Genomic DNA, 12,350 nt, shown 5'->3' with positions numbered 1-12,350 from the left:
CACGAAGCATATGCTCATGCAGGTCAAAGCCATTCCTAAGAACTGCCAGCCGATCTACGATATTGTATGGTTCGCTGCATCCAAATTCTTCATGATGAGGATTTTGTGACACGTGAAGGGTTGCCGCGGCGTATGCGGCTATCCGCACCTAGCGCTCCTCTTCTAAAAACATGGAGTAAGCCTCAATGGTGTAGCATGCTTCTATACCAGACATGTGATTATGGATGAAAGGTGAACAGATATATTTACATCTTATATCTTTGGAGTGGGGGGAGGGTAGACATCGACTAGTCTTTTCTATTGATATAAGATAGCTTATAGACCAGAGAAGTTTCGCACGCCTCTCTCTCCCTCCGGTATAACACATGTTACCTCTTACTAACGTCGCGAGTATTAATACTTTGCAAGCCGCTGTCCGAGCCCCAGATAGTTTACTATTGGAATTCTTAAGGTCTTACCAATCACAGCATGTCTGTTGAGGATATATTACCTCTCACAAGTGTACTACATTCTATCTAAATAGGACGTGACAATGTAACTCGAACCCCTAGGCTCTCTATATCTACCTTAACCACGGAACCGAACGTGCAATTCAAAAATATCTGAGACAATGCTGTATTACAACGTCATGATAGGATTGACGGTTAGCGTTGGTGCCAGCGGTTAGTCTGTTCTATATGGCATATCAGGCTGCGTACGACATTGTAAGTGAACCTAGCATATAATTCAGGAAACCCATATAAGTAGTCCGAGTATGCCTAGGTATATTTCAAGTATAGCAATCGCGGTTTTATTGTCCTTCGCTCTGTTGCCAGGAGTCACCCCGCCCCCTTTTCGGAGGGCTGACTAGCTATTCCAACAATTACGGAGATTAATCACCAAGCCACAGGTTCGATCGGTGTTATTTATTTCATTTATAGAGCTATAGTGCCATGGGACTAGTGTAAATAGTGCCGTATATGTGGTTGAGACTTTATTCGTGATACCCTAGACCTCGTAATCTCTTGAAGCATATCCTAACTCAGACCCACTATATATATGATATATCTCTACTTCTTCTCAACGGTGTCTCCCTCATCGGCGCCAGCAACGATGGTGTAGATGTCTATGTCGATCTGTTAGCGCTCGGGAGCCAAAGAAATATCAACTATAATTCTCACATTCAGCCGGCTTGGGTGCTGGGACCGGTGCCGGAGCAGGAGTCGGGGCTGGGTTAGGGGCAGCAAGGCCAATAGCCGCGAAAGCTAGGGTGAGGATGACTGAGTACTTCATGGTGGCAGTGGTGGACTGATGTATCTTCGAGATAAGGATAGAGTATTGATGGGCTTTCGAGTATCCTCGGAGATGAAGAGGCATAAGAATACCTAGCAGATATAACCCTACTTATACCTCAGGTACCTTGAATGCCAAGAGTGGTGACATAGCACGTAACTGTACTAAGCACCTTCAGAGATTGTGGCTGGCCAAGGATAGGATATCGCCAGCCGATGATAGCGGTAAAGTCCATGCGTCCCTCGGTCCCGCATGAAACAACAAATCCACGGCTATACACGCCATGCATTATTCGCACCCTATCACCTCATGAAGGATTTAGTCTATCCGTCATGGTTAACGGCAACTTCCTATCTAGGTTTGAGTCAGTTTATTTCATAGCTTAACCCCCCGCAATATGGATCCCCATGGATGCTATAGCCTAGTTTCCAGCTGTCGCGTGATAGCCACTTATCTATTGGAAGTCTTATAATGACATTATTCCCAGGATACCTTTCCAAACTTTGCCCTTAGAAAATTCAACCGGAACACATATCTCGGCAAAGGAATTGACTTTGCGGCAATGGCACTCGGAGAAGATAGCGCGGCCCGTTTCCAAGGCGTCAAGTATGAGCCACTCGACACACCCAATACTCGACCAGAATCTCGAATAGGGGCACTACGCTCTAAGATATGGCCTTTCATAACAGGTATCATCGCGGCTCTTATTATCTTCTTTGTTATTCAATTAGCTCGTTCTTCGCCTGGTACCCAGACGAAAACCACACAAGAGATTGAGGACGAAGAATGGAACCACTGCGGCCGTTCCAGCGCTGCCGCTATGTCCCGCGGGTGCCTTATGGAACCCAATTTCTATGGATGGTTCCCCTCTCGTTGCGTCTTCCCGGAGTTGACCGAGAAATATCCCGTCTTCGAGGATAGGACATGGTATTCGGATATAAACTTAACGCAAGAGATATCGACCCAGGATCTCTGGGAGGGGAAGCATGTCAGAATCTACACAAAACGGTTAGTTAACCGCGGAAACCCGAAACTCTCCATTCCTTCCCGCGGGCTGACTGTTACACATATAGTATGCATGGCGAGCATTGCTTATTCCAATGGCGGAAGCTTCGCTACGGAATGGAGAACCAGAAGGAATTCTTGGACACTAAGACGTTTAGCGGCCATCACGCAAAGCATTGTGCCGACCAGCTATCGGAACACTGCGAGGGTGTAGAAGATAAGACTGAGGTGGAGATAGGATTCTATCGATGCAAGAAGACTATTTGGTAATCAGGGTCAGGATTCCGTCCTAGTTCATGATATCTGCAAGCATGTATATTCCTAAATCCACTATGGATGAAACATAGCCAAACACATGGCGAACCTCACCAGATGATGCAATCGGCAGGCTCGTTCCGATGGTGTTCCCGTAGTGGATCGTCCGTAGAGATCTCAAGGGACCTGCTTACATACATAGTGACCTTCCCCATTAAGAAGTGAGCAGCTCCATAGGCGCATATAATCGACCATACGGCGTAACAGCTGCAAGCCTCGAAGGCGATCATTGGCATGTATAACGCGTGGCTTAACTAGGTATTGGGATGGGTATACGTCCGGGCGTATCTAAGGGCATGGGTTTATGGTATCAGCATTAATGTGGGCTGGAAGCTGCATGGAAGGAGGATGAGCGGCACATTACACAACTCTTCCTCTCCGGAATCATTATCGCCCACCTCTTACTCCCCTTCAGTTACGTGGGAGTCTGGTGGGAAAAAAGTCACTCATGGAACCATCGTCGGACTACTCTGATAGCAAAGATGAGCTGTCAACAGCTCGGCTGCTCCCCGAGGATGGCTCTTATGACTCGGAAGCACCAAGGAAAACACAGCCAAAATTTCTAAGTACGATAAAATGGATAACGATTCTTGTGGTTTCGATTATCGCTACAAATATAACAAGTATAATAACGACTTTCCAAGTGGCTCGTCGGTCTTCCGGCTGCCCGAGTGTATCTGAACCTCCGAATGGAGTGGCACCGTTTCTGCGCAACCTGCCATCGGAGGCGAAGCCCACTCGAGTCAATACGCCGTTCTATAACAGGGAGAATAGCACCTATCGAGAACATGATTCACCCTCCACGGAAATAGCTTGGCTGGAGTTAACTCAGATCCGTACGTAAATTTAGCTTCAGTCTCCAAGGCAATTTTTGACAGCTCCTAACACGATATTTCTAGATGCTGGTATTCTCCTAGTATCGAAGGAGGAGGCAGGCGATTCGGGAATCGACCCGGAAACTCATGCCTACTTCGACAACCCAGAAAAGGGACTTGTCGGTTATCCGGTACTCATTGAAGCAACACATCAGCTTCATTGCTTGGTACGTATAAACCCCCCTGGCAATTGTTTAAGCTGCCTTAAAGCTAACGGTACCCAGAATCTGCTTAGGCGATACTCGTATTTCAACTTCAACTACACTAGCGAAGCTGAGCATGTGGCCCTCTCGGGGACTACAGAGTACTACCAAAGACTTCACGTCGGTATGTTTAAATCGACCCTTTCCACAATATCGCGAAACTCGTATTGATATTAACCCGGCAATAGACCACTGCGTTGAGTACCTGAGATACCGATTGATGTGCACCGCGGACGTCGGGATTGTACCATTTGTCTGGGCGGGTAAAACGGGTCGGCTAACAGCCGACATGGATCGCCAGCACACATGCAGAGACTATGAAGCAGTTAGGCAGTTCGTCAAAGAGAAATCCATCCCTCGGCCGACGGATGGCGAAGTCAAGCCTAAGCCAGGCGATCACGTTGTAGATGATTACATCTAGACGCAATGCCAACATTGAACAAATTCATTCATTCATACAATGTCAAGCCCACTTTAATGGGATTGAGTCGCTCCCCTATACCATACCGGCTTGAAATGTGAATATAATAATAGTCCTGGAGAAGAGCGTTCTTATCGCGGTAAACGTAACTGCATCCTAAGGAACTCAGTCAAGCCCCTCTCAATGGACGCCGAAAGCGCCGCGAATATGATCATGTTGGTCGAAGACGGCGGCGGGCAATACTGAACATCCGGCAGGATCTCCAACTCCTCAATTCCCTTTACTCGAGCCAATTCGCCGACCCAATCCAGACTCTCGTGTTTGATATCGTACAGGAGCTTAAGGTCAGATGCTGTAAACTCCTCAGGGCCATCCCAAGTCGCACTAGGCCGACCGCCCTGCACCACTAGTCGGAGCTTCTTGATAGACCCATGGTCTTCTAGAAAACGACATACGTTCCGCCATTCGCAGCGGTCGTTATCGTAAGGTGGAACTGAGCCTCGCTTGTACAACGCGATCTCCCGGATGAGCTGGCGGCTCGGCGGCGTTAAGTCCGAAAGGAAGGGCTCGACGGCTTCGATGTGACACCCGAAGTCGAAAGTATGTCCGCCATAAACCAAGTACGCTGTTTCTTCGTATATCTTCTTGTTAACGCGCATTATAGAGGCGCAGAAGCTGACGCCATCCGACTCGAGTCGGTACGTCGTCTCGAAGCAGCGGCGGTGAATTGACCTCTCTAGCATATAGTAACGGGTTCGGATTCTATCGTCTGTCTTCGGCAACTTGCCGGCTCCGGCGTTCTGGATTCGCAATCGCTTGTTCCCGCCGTCGTCGAAGAGGTAGGAATAGATGATCATTCGCACCTCTGCGGGTACACGCATTAGCGGTGAGGGTGTCATTGTGACCGCTTCTTTCACAATCGCTCCGAATAATTTCTCTACCTTCTTTTGCTAGTAGAGATGTGAGGTCAAGGGATGTGATATGAGCTTTCCGGTCTAGTAAAGCAACCCTACGGAAAAAACGAAGAGAAAGTAGAAGAAAAAGAAGTCCGACCTTACATTTAACGCGCCGACGTGACTATTATGCGTCTGACCTACCGGGTTCTCAAATAGGCCAACAAGGTCCCTCCACTCTTGTCGACGTCAATTATTGGACCAGCAACGGTCATGTATCCCTAGATTTGACGAATACATAGTTGCAACACTGACAAATCTATTGTTAGACACGTTATCGAGTGTCCTGTTTGACCGCATCAAATCTCATATAAGCAGTTGCTGGGGTCAGCAACTCCGGATTGGTTATGACTTGTGCATGAGAACCAGGCATTTTTATTGGGTCGACGAATGGTTATGAAGCGGGAGCACTAATACCCGAAGGAGATGGCGGAGTTGAATCGTGTAACACGATCACTACCATTTCAGACGAAAATACTGAAATTTATATATTTCTTTATGATGATTTATTGTGGTAGGTTTCACCGCCTTCTCTTCTGGTGATGTTAGCATCCTGGAACCAACTCGATTGCATTTCCGGGCAGCACAGGGACCAAATTGACCCTGAGATCGAACGTGAGATGACTAAGGAGGGGATCATCATTCCCCCACCGAATTTGGCTCCAAAAAAGGGTATATCCAAAGTGAGATAGAATGAGTGCTGAGTGTATTCGGATGCTGCCGATATAGAGACATGTAGCCCTCAGCTTGGAGGCCAAGTGCGTATAAGTTGAAGTAAAGGTAGTAGGCCTCATAATTCCATCTCGAGCAGATACCCCCATCGGAAGAGGCCTGTTTCAGGTAACGGGAAGAGGGTAGGGGTTGTATTACCCTCAATTCATAAAATATAGGGGGCTGGGGTTGGAAAACGAACGCCACCACAAACTCCCACGTAATCCAAAAGAAGAATCGATGAGTGTCGACTGTAAAGCACGACAACAAGAGACTTGGCAGCACGGCGGTATAAGCCCAAGGAAAGCTTCATCATCATAGTTTCCTTCATAATTTCTATGCTTACTACGTGAGTAGTTTTCAGTTGGAAAATACTAAAAGGCCTCATCGATTGTTCCAGTGATTTAGATGTCTCAGGCGACGACAGATTGGCCTACCGAAGAAGTGGCTACTGCGGGCGTTCACACTTATGCCCGGCTCGGGCGAATCGGCGGTCATAGCAATCAACGGTGGCGCATACATTTCTGTGAAAACCATTTATCACTGGTTTCGATTTCATGAATGAGCCTTATTTAGGGTCGTTTATACTGGTCTATTTTAGCTCGAAATCCTACGCCAACCCGCGAAAGCTATGATGAAGCGTTTCCTAATTGATTCCCACCCATTTGACTAGCTGAAGCTAGCCGCCCTCGAAAGAGGGTTGACTGTCGGTTCGTTGAGGGAGAATATTGTCGCTGGTAAAAGAGCTTATGGCATTAATTCGAGGTATGCCCAGCCCTGAGAAAATATTATTTATCATTCTCACATAGCGACCTAGGTATCTAGCGTAGCACGAGCGCGGGGGTTCAATATCGAGACGTCGGTCGCTCTGATGTGTGACATAAGGTACATATCCGAGAGGCTGTAGCGAGCAAGTATATTGGTGCATGGCTCGTGGGCGTATGCAAGATGCCGTCAAGAGCCACTGCTAATGCCTGTCTTCTGGGCCATCGTTGATACAAAACGACGCCAGCATCCCCACGTAGGATATCTTCTTGCATCTGATGTCTTGGTTAGTGTCACCTGAAACCATTGCGGTTGAGTTTCCTTTCCACCGGGAGGTTAGTCGCTCGTATCTGTCCGGGAATCTGGCTGATGATTCTCTTGCAACAAACTCGTCTCCTATGCTAATAGTAGCTTAACCGCCGGCGGGCCGCAGTAGACTTGGTGGGTTAACTCAGCCTAACTTTCAGCTGTGGCGTTTTGATACCAAGTTGACAGCCCTCATGATGCGCAACAGGCCAATGGCCATTTCGCTTTAAGCGCAATCATTACAGGCCAAGAATTGCACCCTAGAAAGCGGCTGAGAAGGATTGGTATCTTCAGCAATACCAAGGCAAACAGAGAGCATCAAACTTGCAATGCAATCGCCTTGACTGCCAACGAATTACGAGTTTGATTTTGTATGCAAGGATGGTAATACAACATATTGGAAAATGGAAAATTATTCCCCATTAGTCCGGTCTGTGCATTAGAAGAAACCACTAGAAAGAAGGAGCGGCAAAGTAGGGAAGGTGGGCGTTGCGGTCGTTAGGAGGGTCACCTAGGTAATAGGTAATAGGTAATAACTCACACACCTATCTATCTACCTACCTAGTACCTAGACGGGCGTATACATACGTCTGAACGAGTCTGCGACAAATTCAGCCCTCTAATCCTTCAGAGGGCAATTAAAAGTGCACGATCCCGCAGTCTTCGGGACTGTTTTGCCGTTCTCTAATATTGATACGCAAGTTCATTATAATGAATATCGTGATGTCGATCAAATCCCTCATTCGCAAGGTCTTTAGGATCACCATACACATCGAGACGATGGCGGCTCGGGAGCATGAAGTAATCGAACCAATGGCGCCGCTATCTATCAAGGCAGAAGTCGAACCGGATGGCGACGCGCATTTAACTTCGTCGATCCCGAGTCCGCCGAGAGAAGCAACTCCAGAGCTTCCGGGTGCCCCAGCGGAACAAAGTGGCGCAGAGCCGAGCCGTTCCCCTTCGCCCGTGGTGGTAGTGAAGAGCGAGGTCGAAGTTGAAGTCGCCTCCTCCGGAGAGACAACAGTAGTGGCAGAAGTTAGCAGCAGCAACACCATCGTCTCGGAGCTTCCCGCGAGTCCCAAACGGGAACCGACAATTTCTCCCGCCCCAGTACCGTCCCCTGCCCCTGCCGTCGCAGCAATCAACATTGTCAACTCATCCCCTCGTAAGCGACGCTATGACGAACTAGAAGTCGTTATCAAAGAGGAACCGCTCGACGACGACAGCCGCCCGCCCACCCCCAGCCTAGATGAATACCCTTCTTCACACACCATCATCAAAGAAGATGAAGACGAAGAGGACGAGATCGAATTCTCCCCGAAGAAGCAGCGGAGTTCCCTAGACATCGACCTATCCTCGATCCCGCCTAGACCGGCCCTTTCGAAACTCCAGAATCTTCGAGAAAGAATGCAGCTCGCAAAACAACAACAATCCGAGAATTCCGTCTGGCATAAAGATTTCCCCGATCGCCGACCCCTGCGGTGTCCCCATTCCAAGCATAAACCTCCCAACATCATAACCGCGGTATCGAAGACTCTCCGCAGTTTCGGTAGGACGTATTACAAGTGTGACGATGTATGCGAAATCCCCCCTTGCCCTCTAACTACTAGGCCACTAACACATTCATATAGTGTGGAACATACAATTCCTTCATCTGCTGGGCCGACAGCAAAGGAATCTTCGAAGACAACCCGCGGTGCAACTGCGGGTATCCGTCACGCGAGGACCTTACCGGCGATACCTCCGCGCGGCCCAACCTCATTTGGTATAAATGCGCCACCGATTTCTGCAAATTCACGTATTGGACTACAGATCCGTTGACTCCAGAGGAAGTAAACGAATATTGTGGCCGGATCAATTATGATGTATGATGAGACGTGGGACCTCCGTTGTCGCTTTTTCTTTGTCATTCCGAGTTAGTAAGGACGTTAGATGGACGGGTGTGTAAATTCCTTAGATTGTGGGAATGAATTCCCTGGAATATTCTTAATGCCTTGTACCTAATCATAGTCGCCTTTCATACCGAGATACTCATAATATGAGACGTATACTGCGATATTTTAGTCCGTAATGCTCCTGAGTTTTTAAGTCTTGGACGTTCCTTGGTAGTATCGAAGACTTATCTAGATTATCAACTACCTCGAACATCCAATTCACCATTCGAACAAATCCAAGTAATCTTAAGTTTCGATTCGAGGTCATCGCCTCAATTTATGTATATGATGATACCCTGAAATAATCTAGGTAGAAGTAGTATAAGAGGCGACCACCTACATGTACAATACAACTAATAAAACCTAGAACCCTCTCCCCGATTCCGTTGACGCCGAACAATGCATCCATATAACCCCACGAGAAGCCCCGTGTAACCGCCTCGAGCCGTCTATTATTGCACTAACGCTTTGGCGGCGTTTCTTATGATACCTGCGGTTTTGTCGATAGTCTTTTGGACTAGCAGCCAATTTTCTTCGTCGATGGCGTCCCGGATAGCCGGGAAATATGCTTCGTCATATCCGGACCACAATTGGGGGCCAAAGACGACATGCTTGAATTGTGTTCGGCCGGGGATCTGGTATTTTGTTAGCATAATGTCGCATTATCAAAATGTCCGGGAGAATAGAAACTTACTCCGCCACCTTGCTCCAAATCTAGCAAGCCGGTTTCAAAGAGTGCCATACGACTATTATAATCCCCTCTCCTTTGACCTAGACCTACAGGTTCCCAGCCGTTGGATGCTAGAACGGATTGCTCCCAATTGGTTTCCCATTTCTCAAATTCCGAGACGGCCTTTTCAACCTCGTTGATTGCATTCTTGATAGGCTCCAGGTTGTACTTATCATTGACCTTCTTATCTTCACCCAATTGCCATAAGCCACCCAGGTAACGGCCAAGGGAAAGAGCGTAATTGCCCATGTCAAAAGGTAAAATCGGTCGGTCGGAAAGCTCAAGTATAAGTAGTCCAAGGACTTGGCCAAGTAGATTATGGTAGACGAAACCCGGGTCCGAGACACGATCCATCCATTCGAAGTTGTCATACGAAGAATGATAAGGATGCGCGGCCCCGCCGAAGCGAATATCAATAGAACTAGTTCCAGCAAAGTCCTGGAATGCGACGTAATCGCTACCAGCGCCAAGGCCTTCAAGCTCCGCATTACGGTCATCCCATAGGGCACGTAGCGTGGCGTTGAAGTTAGGGTCAAAGACTCTATCGAGTACTTTGTAGAGAATTTTGCGGAACATCGGGGATGCGGCGGCGTGGAATTCCTGACCAGAAACAGCGGCATCTAGGTTTATGTAGGCGAATGCGTTTTTCTGTAGAGATTCGAGGTTATTCTCAACATATTCGGTGCTGCCAATTAGATTATACTCCTCGGCGTCCCAACTCATAAATTCGATTGTACGAAGCGGGCGCCAACCCCTGCCCAAAAGATCGCCAAAGATACGCGCAACTTCTAGCATGACGGCAGTTCCTGAATTAGGATCGGTTGCGCCGAAAGACCAAGCATCACGATGGTTACCGATGATAATTGATTTCTCGTTTTGCTCGATGCCAGCGATCTTACCGTAGATATTCCAGATCTCCTGTCGCTCTTCTTCATCTTGTTCGTTCTTTAATCGCACAGTTGGCGATGAAGAGTTCCCTGACCACCACTCGACATCCGGTACACCACCTTGCCAATCATCTGGGCATGGCTCGCCAAAGCCTTGAATGTGCTGTAAGAGCACCTGAGCATCTCGCCAGGCAATTGGTAGACTCGGGATTTTGACGAGACCAGTCGCCTTTTCCTTTTCTAACCGAGGCAAGCCTTTTTTGCTTTCCCACCCGGGCGTGAGTACATCACCCACCACCCAACTCATTAGACTAACACCTCCTCTTTGAACACCGTCGGCAGGCATATATCGTCCATCAGGTGCCGGCTCTCCCTTTAAGAATCCGTCATCAGCTGGGTCGCTATATATAATGCATCCAGCAAATCCGGCCAACTCTGCCGCCTTAATCTTAAGAGCACGGTCGCCCTGAGTACCGTAATAGCGTACAAGCGCAATCGCGCCCTTCGTGTCGATTCCTTTGTCGGCAAGTCTCTTGAAGTCCTCCCTCGACCCATAATTCGCGTAGATTAGTGGACCCCTCACGTCGCCCGCTTTCGAGTGACCATGGAACACAAAAGTTTGATGGCCAGCCATTTCTTCACCAACGACCTTCTCTTCGAGGGCCGCAGTCCATGTAGCCTCCATTCCATCCTCGGACATAATCTGGACAGCTCTGCCACCTGGTTTCGGGTAATTCAGGTACACGTAGTAGTCATCCACTGTTACATCCTCCAGACCATATTTCATGAAGTCGTTCCTTACATCCATCGCTAGCGCATAGTCGCCTTCGGTACCAGCAATATGCGCGTAGCTCGTAAAGTGCTTCAATGTATTCCTCATAGTATCCGAATTAATTTCTTGTTGCACATATTGCCGTACGGCCTCAGGGTCAAACATGTGGCCGCCGATACGCCTCGTCATATTTGTGAAGAGATCGCTCATAAATAAGAGATATAGGAAGCCTAAGATAAGGAAAACAGCGAGCAGTCTGCCAACCAGCAGTATAGCAGCAGCACTGTTAAGATTCGGCCATCTAAATCTCCTTCTCGGCTCTTCTGGTTCAGTATCTCGATCTTCCGTCACGTCACTCTGTCGAGGTAATCGAACGGTAAATCTGGGCAACCGCCATCGCCACTGCCATTTCCACTGTGGTAATGAGGACGCTATTCGTTTCCTCCATGACGATGAGGATGATCTGGAATTTGTGTCATCTAACGGGTCTTCAACTTCCAACTCTTGCATTTCGCGCCGAACGCGCGCATTCTCTCCATCATCACTCTCATCATCGTCTAGAGTCCACTCGGACCCTTCATCGTCTGATTCCACGTATGGGGCACGATATCCATTCGGCGCGTGTCTCGAATCAGGTTGTCTATTTCGTGAAAGGAGTGACTGCGCTTCGGTTTCATGGTCGGGTCTCGTATCTATCGGCGACGCAGGTGGGGGCCAATGTGGTCGGGAGGATGAGGAATCGCCACCGGTGGCTTCATCGTATGTGGGTATAGGCGGCGGTGGTATATACTGGGACTTTTCGGAAGGCATCTTGGTTGCACGGCGTCATTTGATGTGTTACAGGTGGCGTTTTAGATCGATTCTCTTAGTAGAATTTTTATAACGAATAAAGATACATTTGATTGATAATAGAAGTTGGTAAACGAGCGATTACTGGTCACGATAAAGGAGCGGATGTAATGTGAATAGGAAAGTTCAATCAAGGGAGCAGGGTAGGCATTAGTCCAACTTCGACCACGGTGGTCATTGAAGGGGAAAAAAAAATAAAGTAATGGATTTAATATTGGGGGTATCATCAAACAATTTCGAGGGCAAAAAAAAAGGAAGTTACTTGGTAGTAAGGATTGGACTGGAGATGTATCAACCGTGGTTTGAATCTCAAAGTCCTGAGGCTGCGGAGCGTGCGGGCCAGTAAATTCAT

At 48.1% G+C, this 12,350-nt stretch overlaps 5 protein-coding genes across 5 annotated transcripts; 3 read left to right on the top strand and 2 right to left on the bottom strand.

Moving 5' to 3' along the window:
- Nucleotides 1-1,595: 1,595 nt before the first annotated feature.
- F4822DRAFT_328902 (uncharacterized protein) lies at nucleotides 1,596-2,915 on the top strand. Its single transcript, XM_051455607.1, has 2 exons — nucleotides 1,596-2,280; nucleotides 2,346-2,915. Exons 1-2 carry the CDS (start codon nucleotides 1,835-1,837, stop codon nucleotides 2,545-2,547), a joined length of 648 nt encoding a protein of 215 aa, XP_051312671.1. The 5' UTR covers nucleotides 1,596-1,834; the 3' UTR covers nucleotides 2,548-2,915.
- Nucleotide 2,916: 1 nt separating this feature from the next.
- On the top strand, nucleotides 2,917-4,365 carry F4822DRAFT_328866 (uncharacterized protein). Its single transcript, XM_051455606.1, has 4 exons — nucleotides 2,917-3,428; nucleotides 3,492-3,634; nucleotides 3,692-3,794; nucleotides 3,859-4,365. The coding sequence occupies exons 1-4, from the start codon at nucleotides 3,041-3,043 to the stop codon at nucleotides 4,089-4,091; spliced, it is 867 nt and encodes a 288-aa protein (XP_051312670.1). The 5' UTR covers nucleotides 2,917-3,040; the 3' UTR covers nucleotides 4,092-4,365.
- Nucleotides 4,032-5,289, bottom strand: F4822DRAFT_328935 (uncharacterized protein). Its single transcript, XM_051455608.1, has one exon. The coding sequence runs from the start codon at nucleotides 4,988-4,990 to the stop codon at nucleotides 4,223-4,225; it is 768 nt and encodes a 255-aa protein (XP_051312669.1). The 5' UTR covers nucleotides 4,991-5,289; the 3' UTR covers nucleotides 4,032-4,222.
- Nucleotides 5,290-7,549: 2,260 nt separating this feature from the next.
- Nucleotides 7,550-8,697, top strand: F4822DRAFT_431760 (uncharacterized protein; the record flags this gene model as incomplete). The annotated part of the gene is made up of 2 exons (XM_051461530.1): nucleotides 7,550-8,401; nucleotides 8,458-8,697. The coding sequence occupies 2 exons, from the start codon at nucleotides 7,550-7,552 to the stop codon at nucleotides 8,695-8,697; spliced, it is 1,092 nt and encodes a 363-aa protein (XP_051312668.1).
- Nucleotides 8,698-8,835: 138 nt separating this feature from the next.
- Nucleotides 8,836-12,294, bottom strand: F4822DRAFT_411502 (Zn-dependent exopeptidase). The gene is made up of 2 exons (XM_051458867.1): nucleotides 9,455-12,294; nucleotides 8,836-9,395 (listed from the first exon to the last, which is right to left on the bottom strand). The coding sequence occupies exons 1-2, from the start codon at nucleotides 11,957-11,959 to the stop codon at nucleotides 9,213-9,215; spliced, it is 2,688 nt and encodes an 895-aa protein (XP_051312667.1). The 5' UTR covers nucleotides 11,960-12,294; the 3' UTR covers nucleotides 8,836-9,212.
- Nucleotides 12,295-12,350: the final 56 nt, after the last annotated feature.

Source organism: Hypoxylon trugodes (assembly GCF_022578975.1).
Source record: "Hypoxylon trugodes strain CBS 135444 unplaced genomic scaffold F4822scaffold_7, whole genome shotgun sequence".
NCBI lineage: Eukaryota > Fungi > Ascomycota > Sordariomycetes > Xylariales > Hypoxylaceae > Hypoxylon > Hypoxylon trugodes.
This window is presented reverse-complemented; position numbering and strand designations above follow the sequence as displayed.

What these genes read in the sequence shown, in the direction of transcription:
- F4822DRAFT_411502 (XM_051458867.1), bottom strand. Translation starts at nt 11,959, where the DNA reads ATGCCTTCCGAAAAGTCCCAGTATATACCACCGCCGCCTATACCCACA. An exon ending in ATTTGGAGCAAGGTGGCGGA is followed by an intron (nt 9,396 to 9,454) that starts GTAAGTTTCTAT and finishes ACAAAATACCAG; the next exon opens with ATCCCCGGCCGAACACAATT.
- F4822DRAFT_328902 (XM_051455607.1), top strand. Translation starts at nt 1,835, where the DNA reads ATGGCACTCGGAGAAGATAGCGCGGCCCGTTTCCAAGGCGTCAAGTAT. An exon ending in GTCAGAATCTACACAAAACG is followed by an intron (nt 2,281 to 2,345) that starts GTTAGTTAACCG and finishes TTACACATATAG; the next exon opens with TATGCATGGCGAGCATTGCT.
- F4822DRAFT_328866 (XM_051455606.1), top strand. Translation starts at nt 3,041, where the DNA reads ATGGAACCATCGTCGGACTACTCTGATAGCAAAGATGAGCTGTCAACA. An exon ending in GCTGGAGTTAACTCAGATCC is followed by an intron (nt 3,429 to 3,491) that starts GTACGTAAATTT and finishes CGATATTTCTAG; the next exon opens with ATGCTGGTATTCTCCTAGTA. An exon ending in CACATCAGCTTCATTGCTTG is followed by an intron (nt 3,635 to 3,691) that starts GTACGTATAAAC and finishes AACGGTACCCAG; the next exon opens with AATCTGCTTAGGCGATACTC.
- F4822DRAFT_328935 (XM_051455608.1), bottom strand. Translation starts at nt 4,990, where the DNA reads ATGACACCCTCACCGCTAATGCGTGTACCCGCAGAGGTGCGAATGATC.